The sequence below is a fragment of the Suncus etruscus genome, chromosome 9 (assembly GCF_024139225.1).
Source record: "Suncus etruscus isolate mSunEtr1 chromosome 9, mSunEtr1.pri.cur, whole genome shotgun sequence".
Taxonomy (NCBI): Eukaryota; Metazoa; Chordata; class Mammalia; order Eulipotyphla; family Soricidae; genus Suncus; species Suncus etruscus.
In genome coordinates, this window is record NC_064856.1 from 35,722,102 (window position 1) to 35,742,321 (window position 20,220).

The following is a 20,220-nucleotide window of genomic DNA, read 5'->3' on the forward strand; positions in this document are numbered from 1 at the left end:
TAATTTAAAGTCTTAATAGTGAAGAAATGCAAGAATGTGATTTTACTAAAAGTGTAGACAGGCTGATATTCAATAATTATTCTCAACTTTTTCTAGCATTTTTAAATTATTTTAGTAAAACATTTTTCTTAGTGGGTAAATAGTCTTATTATCCTCATAATATATTATCAGCATACATTATGCATGTATCATAAATCTTTTAACTCTAATTAGTCTAATTAGTCAGGTTTTTAGGAGAGAGGAATTTTGGTTTTAGTAAACTTCAAATTTGTAATCAGTACTGTAACAGGAAAGAGCTGAAATCTGTCTTTTATTTTGAAGTTTGTAATATATACTGGGACAAATAGATACAGTGAAAAATTACCTTTTCGGAGGAAAATAAATTGTCTCTTAAATTAAGAGGAGTCTGTAAATTTGTAGCTGTTTTATTAATATCAAATAAAAGGCACAAAATAATAGAAACACATACAAGTCAGGGAAATCATAATTTTTCTAACATTTTCAAGAGATTTTAATTGATACAAGTAGCATTTACTTGTTACTGAATGGCATTTTATCACTGGAAATGTGAGCATGAGAAAAACAGTGAGAGATTAAGCAAAAAAAAAAAACAAGCAGAGCGTGCTATATGTGAATTGGCAGTAAGATACAATTTGAACTAGATAATAACTCTGAAGGTAGTCCTCATAGAGGTTTCTATTAGGATACTATCTGGGCATTTGGACATCACAAGTCAGAGCAAGGATAGACTCTTAGATCTTACTCTAAAAGACTCCTCAAAAATATGTTTATAGATGACTTTGATATAACATGTGTTCGTTCTCCTTTTCCATGAGGAGAGGTAGCTTTTCTTCTGGTATCTGCTTCCTCTTTCTTTGACATAAGAGGAGTGTGAGTCCACCTAGGATAGCGGTGAGGATGGCCCCCACCACTGCCGCTCCCAGAAGCCATGGCCAGATCCGACTAGCTTGTTCCAGGTAGGACTGAATGTAATTTTGAAAAATGTCTGGATCTGCAATGGAAAGACAACCAATACTTTTATTTTCTTCAGCAATAACAGCAGCAACATCAAAATTTTAACCTGGTACTTTGGAATTAAACACAAGTTTGTGAGCTTCTTATTGACTGTAAGAACTTGAGGAAGTTATGATTGATAAATCTAAAACTAAGTATCTTCATCAAGAAAGTTGGGAATCACACTACCTTGCAAGGATATTTTAAAATTGCTAAATCAGTGTTTCTCAAACGTTCTAACCCTGGTACCTTCCTGAGTTTGTTTTCTTCCTGTAATCCCTCTCCTCCTCCCTATGGCCCTCTCAACTGTGTGATGTGGTCTCCAATTTATGTAATTTTCAGCTTTACTTCCTGCAATAGCCTGGGGATTCTAAGCCTGAGAATACAGTGTTCCTAGTTGATAAATACTACTCAAATTAAATGACCTATAAATTACACTTCATTATATATTATCAATAGTTACTGTACCTTAACAGTTCACTAGTTAATCTTATAGTAATTTTAATTATCAACAAAAGCTGCTAACAGAACACTCTTAGTCTTCATAAAATAATCTGGTATTTTAATTGCTTGACATTTAAAGGACTAGTAATGCTGACAAATGTTCACTAGTTTTATTTTGTTATTATTTATTGAGCCACTATGAATTACAAAGTTCTTCATGCTTGAACTTCAGGCATATAGAGTTCACTAACAATCCCTTTACTAGTGTGCATTATTCTTCACCAATGTCCCCAGTTCATCTCTCTCTTCATTATTTTTAGAAGACTCCAGTGAACCCTTGAACACTAGAACAATATATATTTATGTATTCATAGAAATCAAAGTTTCTAATTTTACAGGGCACAAATATTTATGATATATCTGACAATACTCAGGGATTACTGATGAATTTCTGTATTTCTTTCTGGTGCTGCTTAGGCCACATATACAATGCAAAGGATCAAGTCAGGTTATGCACATGCAAAGCAAGTACCATAATACCTGAACTATCTCTGTTCACTATACATTGTCTTCACTAAACACTATACACAGATAACTTAAAATTTGCAGGAACAGATTAGAATTGATGATAATATTAAATAGCTTAAAGTAATAAAATTATCTAATCTTTAACGTTCTGATTTTTATTTTTCGTTTCAAAGCATATATGAAAATGGCAATGTGGAGAACAACTCTGTCTTTTAAGACTGTTTTACTTTTATATTTATTTGTTTCAAATAAATTAGAAAAGATAATAGTCACTTAAAACAATAAATTTTTGCATATAAATATTTGGTCAAATATTATTTTATAGAATTAGCATTGTTGAATAAAATTAATTTGCTATGTATTAGTTAACCTAAATGTTATTCAAAATAATCTGCACCTCATTATTTTATGAAAATAAATAAGGAAAATGTTTTTAAACTGTTTCAATATAATAATAGTATCTAATAAAATCTATAATATTTGATAAACTAAAGACATCTCTTAATATCTGCATTTCTGTAAAAGAGAGAAGATAGAAGATAAATGATATGTTAGTGGAAATATTTTTAAAATATGTATATAATAAATATAAAAATTCCTTATATTTATCCCATTATTTTTTCTTAGATATATTTCTAGCTAACTACTGACACTTTCTATTATTTACTCTGGTTATCTTTTTAAGCAATCAGAAATTGTTACAATATCATATTATGTATGAAAACTTTCTCATAGATATATTTTTTTAGCTTTCAAAAGTTATTTTTCTTGTTCAAAATAGTTTTTTCCTTGTTTCTTCTTCTTTTTTTTAAATAAAACTTCTTGTTTTAATAAAACTATATGATTTGAGAGCAAATCAAATCTGTACATTTCATATTTGCAGGGTGGGACATCAGAAGTGGTACTCAGCTTTAAGGGAATACTACCATTGACTCTCAATTGAGCTGGATGGGTGAATGCTAGGATCAGAAGAAATCTTATTTTGGTTGTGTGGTCATACATGGGCCTGGTCATTCTGGGAACAACCAGCGCTACCCTGGGGATGTTTGGGGACATCAATGGCTACACCTGGTGATGGTTAGAAGACCACATGGTGTCAAGGACAAAGCTTAGGGAGAATTTTCTGAATTTTTTGTTTAATTCCCCCAACCATAAGTTTTATTATTTTTCATATTTATAAAGTACATTTGAACCAAATTAATATTATTAATTAATTTCTTTGTTTGCATATGCTAGCCTCAAATTTATCCTTTCATTGTAAAATATTTCAGGTACAAGTAAGATATTATATCTTATGTGTGTTCTTACATTTTGTCATATGAATAATAAAAAGAGAGTATATCTTGCTGCAGATAATGAAAATATGACTTAAGTACTGAGAAATTAAAATACATGTACTTTGGGGCCTGTTCTTTAGAAAGAAAAATATGCTATACACCCTAGGAACAAAAAAACACAATACAGAAATGACCTTTGCATGCCTATATTCATTGCAATGCTATTTACAATAGGCAGAATCTATAAACAACCCAGATGCCTGACAACAGATGAGTGGCTACATAATGGAATACTATGCAGCCATCAGGAAAATAAAGTCATGAAATTTTCCTATACATGGATAGGCATGAAAACTATTATGCTGAGTTATTTCAATAAGCCAGTGGGAGAGAGATAGACACATAATAGTCTCACTCATCTATGGGATTTAAGAAAAATAAAAGACAGCATGGTAATAATTTCCAGAGACAATAGAGAGAAGGACTGGAAAGACTGGCCCATGATATGAAGCTTACCACAAAATATGATGAGTGAAGTTAGAGAAATAACAACACTAACAACTATCATGACAATGGGAGTGAGTGAGAGAAATAGAATACCTGTCTTGAAGACCAGCAGGGGTGAAACAAGGAGGGCGATCATTGTCTTTGGTGTTGAGAAAGTTGCATTATGAAGGAGGTATACTTTTTAAGACTGAAACCCAACTACAAACATGTTTGTAATCATGGTTCTTAAATAAAGATATTATAAAAATAAAATAAAATAAATAAAAATTAAAAAAAACAAATAAAGAGAATTCTATTTTTTGTGTGTAAAGCTGACCTATGAGTTTAGCTGTTTCTTTTGCAAGATTTTTAGGACTGCCAATGAATAGAGTTCAGCAGAAACAAGACCCAATGTAATGTAGATCTTTATGTAAAGCCAGAAAAAGAAATCAATAGTGATTAGACATACAGTCTAAACTTTTAAACCAATGAAATAAGAGAGATAAATGCAATTTTGACTTTTAAGAATAAACTACTTTAAAATTATCTGTGCCTTCTTGATGTATAAAAAGTACTATAAATAGATAATTTCAAATTATTATTATTTTTATTTTGAGAATTTATTTAGAAATATATAACAGTCTGTAGCTTGAATTTATGCCTCCTATTTCTGCTCTATCCAACAATTTTTTTATATCTTTTAGAAAAAGTATACACTTGCATAAACTATTTTATTTAAATTTCTTATAAAGTTTGAAAAGGATTGAGAAGTATTAATAGTTTGGAAGAATTTACTAGTAAATTCATCTTGGCATGGGCTTTTGTGTTGGGAGGAGATATTTTGATAACTCTTTAGATTTTCTCCATATTTTGTTTGTTTTATTGTTTTGTTTTGTTTTTTGGGGGTCACACCTAGTGGCGTTCAGGGATTACTCCTGGTTCTATGCTCAGAAATTGCTCCTGGCAGGCCCCATGAACCATATAGGGTGCCAGGATTTGAATCACCATTCGTCAGCTGCATGTGAGGCAAATGCCCTGCCATTGTGCTATCTCTCTGGCCATTCATTTAGATGCTCTTAACTATAACTGGCTGGTTAAGATGGTTGTTCCTGGAATCCAAATTTTATCTATTTTTCCTAGGTTATTTAGTTTTGTCTTGTACATTATTTTTTCAAAGAAATCTCTTTTGATCCTTTAAATTTAAGTAAAATATTATGTAATGTTTTCTCTAATTTTGGTTTACTAAAGTTTTCTCTTTTTATTTTTTTCATTGAAAATATTTATTATTTGGGCAGGAGCAATAGTACAGCTGGTAGGGTGTTTGCCTTGCATGCAGCTGACTCAGGTTCAATCCCTGCTATCCATATGGCCCCGCAAGCCTGTAGGATTGATTTCTGAGTTCAAAGCTAAAACTAATCCCTGAGCATAGCAGGTATGGCCTTCAAAAACAAACAAACAAACAAACAAACAAAATCACAAACTAATTATTGTTCAGTGATGAAAAAGCCTTCTGAAGGTAGTGGGTCTAGGATAGCATAGGGCTAGAGTGAGTGTCCAATTGTCAAAATACCCTTAGAGATATTTTAAATTACATGCCTAAATGTTAAGACTTAAATTTTGAAGAATAACTTTTATTTTTAACTAGGTTTAGCTTATGTTGGTTATATGCTACGACTCTTATAAATTATGAAGTTAAATTAAAAATTTGAATTTTTATTAAACCAGATAAATGTATTTTCACACAGCATGTGCCTTCAAATTGAATATTTTATCTCTACATTAATATAATTAATAAATGTATTATTTATTAATAATATGTGTAAAAGGTTATGACAAGTTATTGCAGAAAAAGAAACATTACTATCTGTTCCTAATGCATCATGAAACATTGCTAAAATAAGCAATATTACATAAATAATGAAACTAACTAGTGTTAGATAATTAATTATTATATTTAATTAATACTTATATTTATTATTAATTGATGTATTATGATTATTAATATCATAATAACATCATAACCATGATTTTTATTATCTGATCTTAAAGTAAAGAATTTTTTCCTTTGTACCTTGCAAAAATTTCTAAACATAATACTAAAACTACTAGGTATTTTTCTTTTCCTGTACCATGTCATTATCTTTAGCAAATTAGTCTTTAATGTTAATAGTAACATTTTGAGGAAATATAATCTTATGTTTGAATTATAAAAATAAATTTGAACAATTAAATAAAATATCCCAAGGTCATAGAACAATCCTCAAAACACTTTTAAAATAAAATCATTATTTCCTTTTGGTGGCCAAGAACATAACAACAATATTAAGAAGTATGGTTATAGTTGAAGTATATTTCAAACCTACTTTATGTAATTAGTGATAAGTTTGAGATTCTTTCCACTTTAAACAGTTTGGAGACATTAATTTAAAAACATAATAATTTGTGAATTTTTAAAATGGTCTCACAGAATCCAGTAATACATATTGGGGGGTGCGTTGAATTTTACCTGAATCTTGTAGATAGCTATAGTCATAGCCCAGATCTTTGGATGAAATAAAGAAATCACCATTTCTAAACAGTGGTATAAAAGGCACCATGTAAGATTCTCGGTTATGTCCAATAGGTGCATTGGCCACTGGGTAAACTTCTTGAAGAGGACGGTGCTTTCTGAGCCACTGTTCAAAAATACTAGGAGAAAAGATAATACAGACTCAGTAATATATTTTCAGAGATAAGCAAACAAACAATATAAAAGCTCAAGAAACATAGATATGCAAAAATATATTTGAAAACATTGTGCAAAGTACCAGTTTAATGTATTTATGAAGAATTTTATTTTTATAAAAGTATTTGAAGATAACTTTGATAAAGAATTTATTCAGAAAATGAGTAAAACAAGATACCTGTAGAGCATTCAATATATTTCAGAACAAGAGTAAATTTTTATTTAATTATTTGAGTAGTTAAAATCATTTTTATAATCTCTGGCCCAGGGAAATAATACAGAGAATAAGGTGCTAACCTTGAATATGGTTGACACACGATTGAACTTTGGCATGCATTTGTCTCCTGAGACACACCAAGAGTGATCCTTTAGCATAGAGCCAAGAATAAGCTTTGAGCTCCACAGGGTGTTGGCTACCTCCTCCCCTCTTCCACCCCACCAGTGTTTCATTTCTCGAAAATAACTCAAGGAAAGTACCATAAACTCTATTGAAATCAAATTATGAGTTTGGTCATTTTTGGTCATGGAGAGGGACATTAATAATTGCAAATCCCTTGTCATGTTTGGTGATATTATTGCTTAATGATTCCTGGAAGAAAGAAATAATCTTCAAAACAGAGAATAAAAATACTTTTTTAGTTTGCCATTGCACCCTGCAGTGAGTGTATTATGACATACACAGCCAGTCTTTAATCAGTGAGATATACCATAAAAGACTAAAATGGGAGACCATGGATACAGATGAAAGAACAAGAAAAAATATTCTAGTAGTGAAGAACTGCAGTATAATCACAATTCTAAGTTGTTATGGGTTGCAGTAAGGCCTGAATTACCAGCAATGTCTTCACTATCCAGAGAAAATGCTCTGCTTTATAGCATTTTAAAAATTGTCATGCTACAGGGGCCAGAGTGGTGGCCAGTGGTAGGGCATTTGCCTTGCATGCAGCTGACCTAGAACAGATACGATTTGATTCCCTGGCATCCATATGGTCCCCAAGCTGGGAGCAATTTCTGAGTGCATAGTCAGGAATAACCCCTGAGTGTCACTGGGTGTGGCCCAACCCCACCCCCCAAATTGCCATGCTATAATGGCTTTCCTCTTCCCATCATCTTATCTGTTTTCCAACTCATTGCTTTATTGAGTTACTCAACATCTTCTCAGTAAACTATTTTCTTATTTGAACAAGCCAGAATTAGTTGTTGTTGCACATAATAACTACTGGTAGAGAAGGTAGTCAAATAGGAAGAACCTATGTCTGCATCTTACTATCATCTACACAAAAATAATACAACACTTGGATTCATTTTAGATATCTGAAACCCAGAGTACTTTCTATAATTGAGCCCCAAGCCTGATGTTAATATTTATTCTGATGAACAAGCTACTTAATTATATTTAGGGAGATTGTGAGCTATTAGGTAATGAGCACCTTGAACTTCTGGTTGCCTCTAAGACCCTCTTTATTTTTGTTGCACAGGTGCCACAGAGCAATCAAACTTGAAACTCAGGTTCTTTATTAGGTCTGTAAAAATTTTGTTCACTAATAACCTCAGGCATTCACACACTTTTTATTCTTAGTCCTTACTGCTTAAGACCTTGGAGTTTTATTTCTTGGACACTCTGGTTTGGTTTTGGGATAACACTTGTCAGTGCTTAGGGTTTGCTCCTGATCTTTGCTTGGGGAACTATAGTGGTATGGGGGATAAAATCAGGATTAGCTGCATGCAAAGCAAGGACCTTACCTCTACACTACGATGTTAATATTATTCCTCTTAATGTCAGATTCCTATATATATATCTTGTGTTTTCTTCATCTAAAATAATTTTTATTCTGATTTTTCTTTATCTTATACTTGAGCTCACTGATTCAATACACCAAAAAAAACTCAGAACAAATTTGTCAAATAAAATGTTATATACCTGAAGAAAGTGAATGTTATAGACCAAAAATTGAATGTAAAGCATCTTCCTCTATAATATTCTATACCTCTGGGTTATCACTCATAGTCAGAGATAAAATTTTTTCAGATCAAAAGCACATTACATTTTTGTTAATTAAACTAGATCTACAAGAAATAAAGGGATATAATAAAATCTATCTTAGAAGAATTAACATACATAAAACATTCAAAGTAAAAAAGTAGGATTAATATTGAGGTATCCTGAAGTGAATTAAAGACTGACTTGCTTTAAAATTAAATGAGACTAGAGTTACAAGTACAATGGACAGGGCACATTTATTGTACATGGCAGACCATGATATTTCATATGATCTTAAGACTGCCAGGAGTGATTCCTGAGTATAGAGCTAGGAATACCCTGAGAACCATTGGTATGGCCACAAATACCCCCAAAATTGAATGGTAGAAGTAAATCATGGAACTAAATCTCTTGCTACTTCATTTTCCCTGAGATATTTCTCCCTCAGATGTCTATACTGAGGAAACCCTCCAATGCCCAACTTTTAAACCCAGGACATGCCTGTATAGAACCATAACCCTGACACAGGCCTTTCATCATTTAGGCTTGAAACCTCTTCTCACTCTTTTGTTGCTATGTTGTAACCTTTGTCCTGGATCCTCTAGACTGAGGAAGTCTCAGGTGATCACCTGTTAAACCCCAAATCATGCATATTAGTGTCTGCCATTCAACCCACCAACTCTAAGAATTATTGATATTGATAATCTTGTTTTAAATAGCGTCATAATAAACCTCTATGCAAATAGAATTATTAGGTGTCCACATACATGACTCCCTGAAATAGCATCATAAGTGCACAGAAATGGTTAGATTAACAAATTAATAAAAGTGATATCTTTCTGAAAGATAATAAAATAGTTCAGTTATCAGATAGATAATTGGCAACCTAAAGGTCAAATTGCACAGTTCACAAATCTTTAAGAATAATGGAGAATAGGCCGGAGAGATAGCACAGTGGTAGGGCATTTGCCTTGCACGCGGCAGATCCAGGACAAACCTTGATTCAATCCCTGGTGTCCCATATGGTCCTCCAAGCCAGGAGCAATTTTTGAGCGCATAGCCAGAAGTAACCCCTGAGCATCACAAAAAAAGAAAAAAAGGAAAAGAAAGGAAGAAAGAATAATGGAGAAATAGATTTTTGGAAGTCCTGGCAGTCACCCCATCTGCACTAGCCAGCGACAAAGACTCAGTCTTTTCTCTAAAAAAATAGAGCTCTTGCAAACCAAAAGAATTAGTGTTCTTGCAAACCAGGCTATGAAAAATTATGGGTACACTGGCCAACAGCTAAAAGCTGGAAATCTTGGGAGGAGAGGACAGGCCAAGTCCTCACCCTGCCAAAGCCACACCTCTTGTACAAATTATTCACAAACACGTCTTAACCTATGACCCTATTCCACTAATATTCTATGACTTTGCAGAGACATCAATCTGACCCAAACTCCCGGTATTCCAGTATTTGGACTGCTTTCACCAGTTTTTTGAAGTGAGTGCACTCTGTCCACACCTTCTTGTACTTTTGGAATATCTGGCAGCCTAAACCACACTCTTCCTTCATCCCTTCCTTCCTACCATCCATCCTTCCTTCCTCCTTCCCTTCCTTTCTTCCTCTCTCCCTCTCCCTTCTTCCCTTTCTTTTCTTCCTTACTTTCCTTCCTTCTGCTCTCCTCCTTCCTTCCTTCCTTCCTTTCTCTTTTTTTCTTTCTTTTTTCCTTCCTTCCTTCCTTTCTCTTTCTTTCTTTCTTTTTTCCTTCCTTCCTCTTTCTTTCTTTCTTTCTTTTTTCCTTCCTTCCTTCCTTCCTTCCTTCCTTCCTTCCTCCTTCCTTCCTTTCTTTCTTTCTTTCTTTCTTTCTTTTCTCTTCTTTTTTTCTTCTTTCTTTCTTTCTTTCTTTCTTTCTTCTTCCTTCCCTTTCCTTCCCTTCCTTTCTTCCTTCCTTCCCTTCCTTCCCTCTCTTCCTTCCTTCCTTCCTTCTTTCCTTCCTTCCTTCCTTCCTTCCTTCCTTCCTTCCTTCCTTCCTTCCTTCCTTCCTTCCTTCCTTCCTTCCTTCCTTCCTTCCTTCCTTCCTTCCTTCCTTCTTCCTTCTTTCTTTCGTTCTTTCTTTCTTTCTCTCTTATCTCTTTCTTTCTTTCACTCCCTCTTTCGCTCTCTCTTTCTGTCTTTCTGTCTGTCTGTCTGTCTTTCTTTCTTTCTTTTCTCTCTCTCTTTCTTTATCTCCTTCCCTTTCTTTTTTATTTTTTATGCTTTTGAACCACACCTGGCATTGCTCAGTAGTTATTCATAGTTCTGCATTTAGTATTTACTCCTAGCAGGCTGGGGAGCCATTTGCAATGTTGGAGATCAAACCTGCATTCGCCATATTTATTTAACATTAAATGTTTGGTTAAGTCATTTAACAGTTTGAGAAATTTACCACATTCTATGTCAGGTGATCAAAATTAAATTTAATACTATTATGTGTTAATGACAGAAAGGTGCTCTATCTTTGTCACATTTCTTCACCCAAACATGTAAGCAATGCTGAGATTGCAAAAAAAAAAAAAATAACAGATAATAGAGGACATTCTACATTTCATCTGATCTTCAAAACTGTCAAGGCATCCCAAAATATTAGAAAAAGAAAGTAAGATGAAATTAAGGAATTATGATTACTAAATATAATTGGAAATTCTGAATGGGATCCTAAAACAAAATAATTCTATCTGTTAGTTGAGTGCATAACTATCTTAATAAAGTATTAACTTGGCTATTAATAAAGTAGCAGTATTTTTAGTAGTTGTAACAAATGTGCAACACCAATAAAAATATTAATAGAGGAAATTGAATACAAATAGAACTTTTATATTATTGCAAATTTTTTCTGTCAAAAATAACTATTCCAAAAGTTACAAAAATGGTCATAATGTAGTTACATACTCGGGGATTTATTTTTTCATTAGAATAGTTATCATCACTATCACCATAACCACAAAAATATTAGCATATACTAAAGTGAGAAAGGGTTTGAATCACAGCCAAGGAAAGGTGACTGCCAAAACAATGCTATAGGTTGCCTCCTACAGTTATTAAGGGACTAGTTGCCTCTAGGGACCAAACCTTGATTTCTGACACAGAAGATACATTCTCTGATTATTTAGAGATTTCATGTAGTCCTATTATATAAATATTGTTTATAAATATACTTGTTGAAACAAATCTTAATTATTAAAGGATAAAACCTTAATTTAAATATTACAGAATTATCTTGTGCCACAATAGTTTCATATACCATACAGAAAAAGAGTCTAGCCCAAACATCATAGCTAGTTAAAATCACAGCTAGTACTGGAATCAAAGTCTCCTCTTAATTTATTGTTCTGTTAAGCATATTATTTCTTATCACCCTGTGAATGTTACATAGGATTATGGAAGTACTTATACCCATGATATGAGAGCATAGGTGCTTCTACCATGTTCTGATTTTCAGATTTTCTCTCTCTAAGGCAACTTGAAAATAACTGCTAACAATCATGAAATGTAAATTGCTTATTTAGTAATCATCTGTATTAATTAATCAGTATTTGCTCTCACTTTGAAATTTTATGCTTACAAAACAAAAAGAAATACAAAACAAGTTAAAAAACTATACATTAGCAAAAAATATAAAACAAAGGAGATGCATCAGAATCATAATTAAAAAGAACTAAAAGAGGAAATAATGAACAAAGCTTAAAGAAAATAATTTAAGATGTGAATACAGTGCCAGGTAACATTTTTGGGTTCTTTCTTGGATTATCCCTGCCAAGTTATTTTGTTTTTGTTTTATATATTGATCTTCATTTTACTTAAAAAGTCTTGAACACCTCAATTTCACCTTATCTAAGCTTTGTAATTGGAGTCAGGGTTTGTCAAAGGGCCAAAAAAATAAAAATTATAGTATTAAGTAAACTTATTTTGTTAATTCAATCTCACAGTCACATCACTTTGATTTTTAGAGAGGGAAAGTTACACAAATTGAGGTAGAGATTAATTTATTTTTCTTAATAAAAATGCAAATATTGAGGAATATTTGTGGTACCACCTAATTTTCCTAATATGAACATGCAGATATACATATATACATATTTGTGTGTGTGTGTACATTGGAAGATGTTTTTGAGCTTTCCTTTTCTCACTGTCAAAAACACAGTTAATATTAATGTTTATATAACAATAGGTTTTGTTCATTTGATCTTATAAACTTCACTGGAAAAAAAGAAAAATAAAGAAATTAATGTAACCTAACTTCAAGTTTATTTAAATGTCAGAAAATTAATAAAGCAAATATCTTATTGACCCCAATTTATAGAGAATATGAAGGAAGAAATCAGTAGAGAGTTTGTTTCTATTCATTATTTTTGTCTTTTGCTATATATCTAGCTAGCAGAAACAGCATAAGATGAAATATTCTTCTATTAATATGTTAGAAATTAGTAGTTCTTTATAAAAACATATAAACCAGGGGTCTCAAACTCAATTTACCTGGGGCAGCAGGGGGCAAAGTTGGGGTGATCCTTGAGTGCAAAGTCAATAGTAAGCCTTGAACATTGGGGGGTGTGACCCAAACAACTAAACAAAACAAAACAAAAAAAGATTCCTCTAGGGCAGGGCCACAAAATGTTGTACAGAGGGCCGCAAATGGCCTGTGGGCTGCGAGTTTAAGACCCCTGATATAAACAAAGCTACAATTTTTGTTCTAAGTAATAGCAATGCTGTTAGAGAAAATGGAGTTTGGAATCAATTGCCATTTTATTTAACTAGAGAAATAAATATTTGTTTACAAGAAGCTCCCAGGAGTAGTGAAATTATAATATTAATAAACTAAGGTCATACCATTTTTCTTTGCAGAATTTAAATCTTTTATACTTTTCTCTAAAGACCATGACAATCATACTTCAGTAATAGCGCAGTGGATTATAAATTGTTAAATTCGGTCAAAGAGAATGAAATTGACAAGAATTTACGGCTTAAGACCTGGCTTATTTATATGACTAGCTAAAATATCCCATATTTAAAGACCATCAATACCAGTGAGGCAATCACCAAGTGTTTTTCTCACCATCACATAAGTGGAAGAGATAGATGCCTATAGGAGACACACTATAGTAGTACATTATTAGAGCCTTGCAGAATGAACAGATGAAAGGACAATCTTCAGTTTCAACCTCTTAAGAGGTTAAACTTATCTTGTTTTTTTTTTTTTTTTTTTTTTATTGTTGTTGTTGTTGTTCTGTGTTCAAACCTGGCAGTGCTTAGGGGTTACTCCTGTCTCTGCACTCAACAATTACTCTTAGCAGTCTGAGGGACCATATGGATGGTCAACTAAGCCCAGTCAGTCACTTTCAAGGTAAATTCCTAACCAGTTGTAGTATCACATTGGCACCAAGATTGAAGTTATATTAGAAACAATTTTCACCTAAATCTGGAGGAAATACTTCATAGTTTTTATCCACTTATCTGTTTTCTGATCTGTTCCCCACCCCGAACCCCCGATTCTGGGTATTATGAATAGTGCTTTAATGAACATAGGTATGCAGATGCCTTTTCTGTCTTGTATTTTTGGGCCCATGTAGTATATTCCCAGGAACAGTATTAGAGACAAAGCCACTGGAGTAGTACATGGTAGGAAGCTTACCACAATGGGAGGGGGTGAAGTTAGGGCAAAGAGTGGCTCATTGTGACAGTAATAACTGAAAATGATCATTTGGAACAAGAACTAGATATGCTGAAAGGAGTAAAATGATTTGGATGATAACCCATCTGTAATGATATTACAAATCATAGTGCCGAAGAGGAAAAGAAAAAGAAAGAGAGAGGAGTAAGAGAGAGAGAAGCAGGCCGGAGAAAAGCAGGAGGGAAATTGGGAGCATTAGATCTGTGCACTGGTGAAGGGATGATGTTGAAACATTTTATGACTGAAACGTATGAATAAATTTTTCACTTGTGTATTTCAGAATTATTCAATTAAAATTATTCATTAAAAATGAAGGAAAAACAATAATACAGACCCACAGAAACTTAGCTCATGAAAACTTCTTTGAAATTCTGGTTTTGATTTTACAGTGTAAGTGGATAATCCACATAGCCTTCAATTAATTTCTCTATAAAAGCTAGGCAACAAGCTTCACAGATGTGAAATGTAAATAAAACTATCAAAATATACCTATAATGTTGCCAACATGCATTCTGCATGAAACAGTGGTTAGTTGTTGCTGTTTTTGTTGTACATATACAGGGTTAATTCCAATCCAGACCAAAGATTCTCAGTTTTTAAAGCCTCAGAATTTTTGGCTTCTCTCACTCATCCTGAAGGTTAATTAATCTGCTTTACTCAGTCCTTACTTATTTAAATGTTAATGCTATACTTAAAATGCCTTCATAAAACATTCAATATAAATTTTTATCAAATGTAATTTGGTACCCAAATAAAGAGGAGAATAAGAAGAGGATATAATGAGAGTGGGACAAGGGTCTAGACCTTTAGGTATATTCTCTATTGTAGAGGAATGGAACAGCTATATATTCAAATTGTGTTGTCAAACGCAATGAAAACATGAGATTTAAACTTAACAGCCAAACTTATAAATGTGCTTGACCTTTTTAGCTGTTGTACCAAATGCTGCAATGAATAATTTTGTGTGTATATTATTTTAAATATATATTTTTGTTGTATAGTTATATATCCAAATCACAGATTTACCAACATCAAAAATATGAAATCCAAATTACAAGCACTAACTTTGAATTGTGCCTGTCAAGGTGGCAGGATGAGATGTGTGGGAGGGAATACTAGTGGAAGGAAGTTGACAATGGTGCTAGATTATTAAAACTCAACTATAAACTCACCTAAAACTCACCTAAACCTCATCTAAAATTCAATGAAAACTTGAATGGTGAAGGCAATGGTGGGATATAATGACAAAACATCACTGAAATCAGTGGTGGGATATAGTGCCAAACTCAATGAAATGAATACTTCACCTAGAATACTACATTCAGCCAGACTCACTTTCAGGTTTGAAGGAAGTATACATAGCTTTATTGATAAACAACAGATCAGAAACCTTACAGACTCAAAATAGCCTTAAAAGAAAAACTGAAAGGTCTACTTTAAGACAAGACCAACAGACACAAGAAACTTCTACACAAAGATGACACTAAATCCCATGACAATTATCTCTCTCAACATCAGTGGACTAAATGCACCAGTTAAGAGAGACAGAGTGGCAAAATGGATCAAAAAACTGAATCCAACATTCTGCTGCCTACAAGAAATACATCTTAATAGTCAGAAAAAAATAGACTCAAAATCAAAGGCTGAAGGAAAATCATCTAAGCAAACAACTTCCTTATAAAAGTTGGAGTGGCCATAATGGTATCTGATGAGATAAACTTTAGACACAGAAAATTATAAGGGACAAAGATGGACATTTTGTACTAATCAAAAGATATGTATTCAGAGAATGTGCCCAGATAAAGGGGCAAGAAATGAAAAAATGGAGCAAGGAAAGCCTCTTCAACAAGTGGTGTTGGCTCAATTGGCAGCCACTTGCATAAAAGCAAACTCAGACTTCCATCTAACACCGTGAGCAAAGGTCAAATCCAAATGGTTTAAAGATACTCAATATCAAGCCTAAAACCATAAGGTATATAGAATAACATTTAGGTAAAAAAAAAAAACTTCATGACATTGAGACTAAAGACATCTTAAAGGAGGAATCAGCATTCTCCAAACAAGTGGAAGCAGAGATAAATCGATGGGACTATATTAAGCTGCGAAGCTTCTGCACCTCAAAGTGCCGAGGATATAAAAGCCACCCACAAAATGGGAGAAAATATTCATCCAATACTCATCATATAAGGGGATAATATTGAAAACATACAAGGTACTGACAACTTAACAAGAAAAAAATTTAACCCAATCAAAAATGGGGAGAAGAAATGAACAATTTCTCAAAGAAGAAATACAAATGGCCAAAAGGTACATGAAAAAATGCACCACATCACTAATCATCAGGGAGATGCAAATCAAATATTTTTGAATGTTAAAAAGAAAAAATAATTTAAAATTTGCCATTCATAAGGTAGTCTGGGTGGTGGCTATGGGTAAAAGGGAACTTTGGGACACTTGTGGAGGGATGTTCACACTGGTGGTGGAATTGGTGCTGTAACATATTATGCCTAAGTCTCAACTATGAATAAATGACTTTGTAAACCATGTTGTATTAATAAAAAATAATGATGAATAAAATAGTTGTAAGCAATGTTTAAACTCCAAACAGATTTTATTATTAAATATAACACATATGACAAGGAAGTTCCCAAGGATGGAAAACTTCTCAAGGAAATGTATTTCTTTACTTTTTTATATCTTTCTAAGTAGGACATTGAGATGGCATCTATTTTAAACTTTTTTTTTTAGTTTTATATTGTTAGGTCAGCATGCACAATGTTAAAACAGAGACTAGCAGGATACTTAAGATGGCCATCACAGTGACCCTTCACTAGGTCCAGCCCTAAAACATTATGTTCATACATTTTTATCCTCAATGCAAAATTAATTATTTCTTTATTTTTTCTTGCTTATTTCCCCTGTTTCTAGTTATTGCCTATGTCAAGTCCTACATTATTATATTTTCTACAAATTTTCATCTAACCCCACACACACACTCGCACTCACAAAATCCAAAATTCTGCTTTTTTTGGTCTCTTAATTTACATTCAGAGATGTATATTTTTCTGTTCAGCAGCAGTATGTTGGAAATTATTATGTACCTCAGAGACCAATCTTGTAACTTCAAAATGCTACTTTTTCTTTTACAATAAATACCTGACTCATAGATTGGTACTCTAGTCCTGTGTTTCCATGGTAGGAAACAATGCAAATTAGAACTTTGTCTATGTTAACTTGCTTTTCTTTGGGTCACTTTCAGACTTTTATTTTAGCCTAAAATATAATGATTTTCCTTTATTCAAAAAATAAATTAATTAGCCATCACAAGTTGTATCAGTAAGGCACATGTTTTAGGCCACACTGAATCTAAATTTCAAAGTTAGCAGTAGAAGTATGGGAAAATTAATAGAACATAGTTTGTAGAGACAAGAGTGATGCAAAGAAAAACCTTTATTAATCCACTAAGAAATTCAACTGGAATGAGGCATGTTTAACTGTAATTTCAAAAACATACTTTATAACACTTTAACTTTTCTAGATTGGACAAATAGTGAACAAGTCCTGAGAAAATATATAAGAAAATAAAAACTAGATTAAAATAACACAAACCAGAGCCAACCTGTGGAGCATGGTCTCTACAACTGGGGCTAAACCACGCCATCTGCCAGGTAGGGGTAAGAGAATAAAAAGAATCCAAGTAGGGAAAGAGAAGCTCAAACTATCTCTTTTTTGCAGATGATATGATGATATGCATCGAAAAACCCTAAAGAGTCCACAATAAGTCCACAATAAACCCTAAAGAGTCCTAGAAACAACCATACATCAAAGTGGCCAGCAACAAAGTCAATACAAAAAAAGAGAGTAAAGTTCCTCTATACAAATAACAAATTAGAGGAGAAAGAGATTATGAAGACAGTACCATTTAAAATACTATCCAAAAATATCAAGTACCTAGATATCAATCTTACAAGAGGAGTGAAGGAACTGTACCATAAAAATTCAAAACACTTCAGAAAGAAATTGAAGAGGACCTAAGGAAATGGAAGAACACACCAAAATGATTATGTTACCCAAACTTCTATATAAATGCAATGCACTCTATCCAAATGCAGACATCATTTTTTAAGGATTTAGAACAATCAATTATAAAATTTATCTGAAACCACAAAAGTCCCAGGTTAGCCAAATGCATACTGAAAAACCAGAAGCTGTGTGGCATCTCTTTACCTAACCTGAAGCTTTACTATAAAGCCATAGTGATCAAAACAGCATGGTACTGGAACAAAGACAGAGTCTCAGATCAGTGCATTAGAACAGAATATCCAGAGATAAACCCCCAAATATACAGTCAGCTAATCTTTGACAAAAGAGCCAAGAACTTGAAATGGAACAAAGACAGTCTCTTCAACAAATGGTGTTGGAACAACTGGATAAACCACCTGTAAGAAGTTTAAAATTGATCCATATCTAACACCTTACACAAAAGTCAACTCAAAATGGATTAAAGAGCTTAAAACCAGATCCAAATCTATAAAGTTTATTGAGAAAAATTAGGCAGAACACTCAAAGACCTATATATCAAAAAAGTCTTTGAGGATAGAATGCCAATGGCAGGAACTTTAGCATCAAACCTAAATAAATGGGACTACATCAAATTAAAATTTTCTGCATGGTGAAAGAAACCCTAGTTTAATACTAGAAGACAGTTAATGGAATAGAAAAAAATGTTTGCACTGAACAAGTCAGATAAAGGGTTGATATCTGGATATACAAAGCACTCAGAAAGGTGAGCTCCAAAAAATTATAATAAAGCCATAGAAAATTGGGGAGAAGAAATGAATAGACACTTCTCCAAGGAAGACCGAAAGATGGCAAACAGACACATAAAAACAAGGTCACCTTCACTCATCATTAGGGAAATCCAAATCAACACAACAATGAGGTACCACCTTACACCAATGAGGATGGCTCACATCAAAATTAACAGGAACATTCTCTGTTGGTGGGGATGTGGTAAGAAAGGAGCTCTCATCCACTGCTGGTGGGAATGCTGTGGATAGTGCTCAGTAAACTCACAATTGAGCTGCCATTTGACCCAGAAATTGCTCTCCTGGGTGTCTATTCCCAATTTGGAAGCACATTCATTCCAAAGAATGTGTGCACCCCTCTATTTATTGCAGCACTCAGCACAATAGCCAAGATTTGGAACCAACCTCGATGTCCAACAACAGATGAGTGGATCATGAAGAATTGGTATTTAGACACAATGGAATACTACATAGCAGTTAGAAATGGTACAATTATGGACTTTGCAGCAACGTGGATGAATCTACAAAATATTATGTTAAATGACGTAATCTAGAAGATGAAGTATAAACACAGAATGATAACACTTTTCTGAGGTACTTAGAATATACACCACATATACATGTAATACTCCATGAACAAATACAATGTTCTAATAGGCTAATAGGTAGAAACTCGAAGCACTGCAGTTGTCAACATTTACTGGGGAGTAGTGTCCAAAACAAGTGGAAGAAGAACAACACAGAGCCTCGACTATTATACCATAAAGAAACCAGCAACAATGGAAACAACAACTTAGAGTGAACAGGTATGTAAACAGCTTTTTATTGCAAAGGTCTATAATAATGTCCTAGGGATCTTATACACAGTTGCAGTTGAAGAATATGATTGGAAGCCAGGGACTCCAGCGGAAGCATTTCAGAACAATGTGTTTTAATGCCTTATTTTACTAGATTTAAAATATCCTCTCAGCTTCTCTGTCCAGGGATTCTTGGATACAAAGGGTGGACATGCTAATTTGACACCTAGGTACTCAGTCACACTAGATACCATATTTAGTTTGCATCATAAAAATGTCTTGATAAAACACTTCAATATACCTCTTTTCTCTGGTTTATAGCCTCTATTAGGACCTGAAGCATGCGACCGTCCAGACCACTGAAACAGTCAACTGCAAACCAGAGACTTATATTACAGGACCTACTCATCAGACACAATTGGGCAAACTAACATCTCCTTTCTCCTTTCTTATCTCTTCTCACTATTTCATTC

The 20,220-nt window shown here is 33.3% G+C and overlaps 1 protein-coding gene across 1 annotated transcript in view; it reads right to left on the reverse strand.

Moving 5' to 3' along the window:
- Positions 1 to 788: 788 nt before the first annotated feature.
- The window catches only part of TYR (tyrosinase), a 67,164-nt gene continuing 47,732 nt past the window's right edge, over positions 789 to 20,220 (reverse strand). The window contains exons 4-5 of the mRNA XM_049781333.1: positions 6,256 to 6,437; positions 789 to 1,012 (exon numbers count right to left, since the gene is read on the reverse strand). Coding sequence (XP_049637290.1) covers positions 789 to 1,012; positions 6,256 to 6,437 — 406 coding nt within the window. The remainder of the gene's footprint in view (positions 1,013 to 6,255; positions 6,438 to 20,220) is intronic.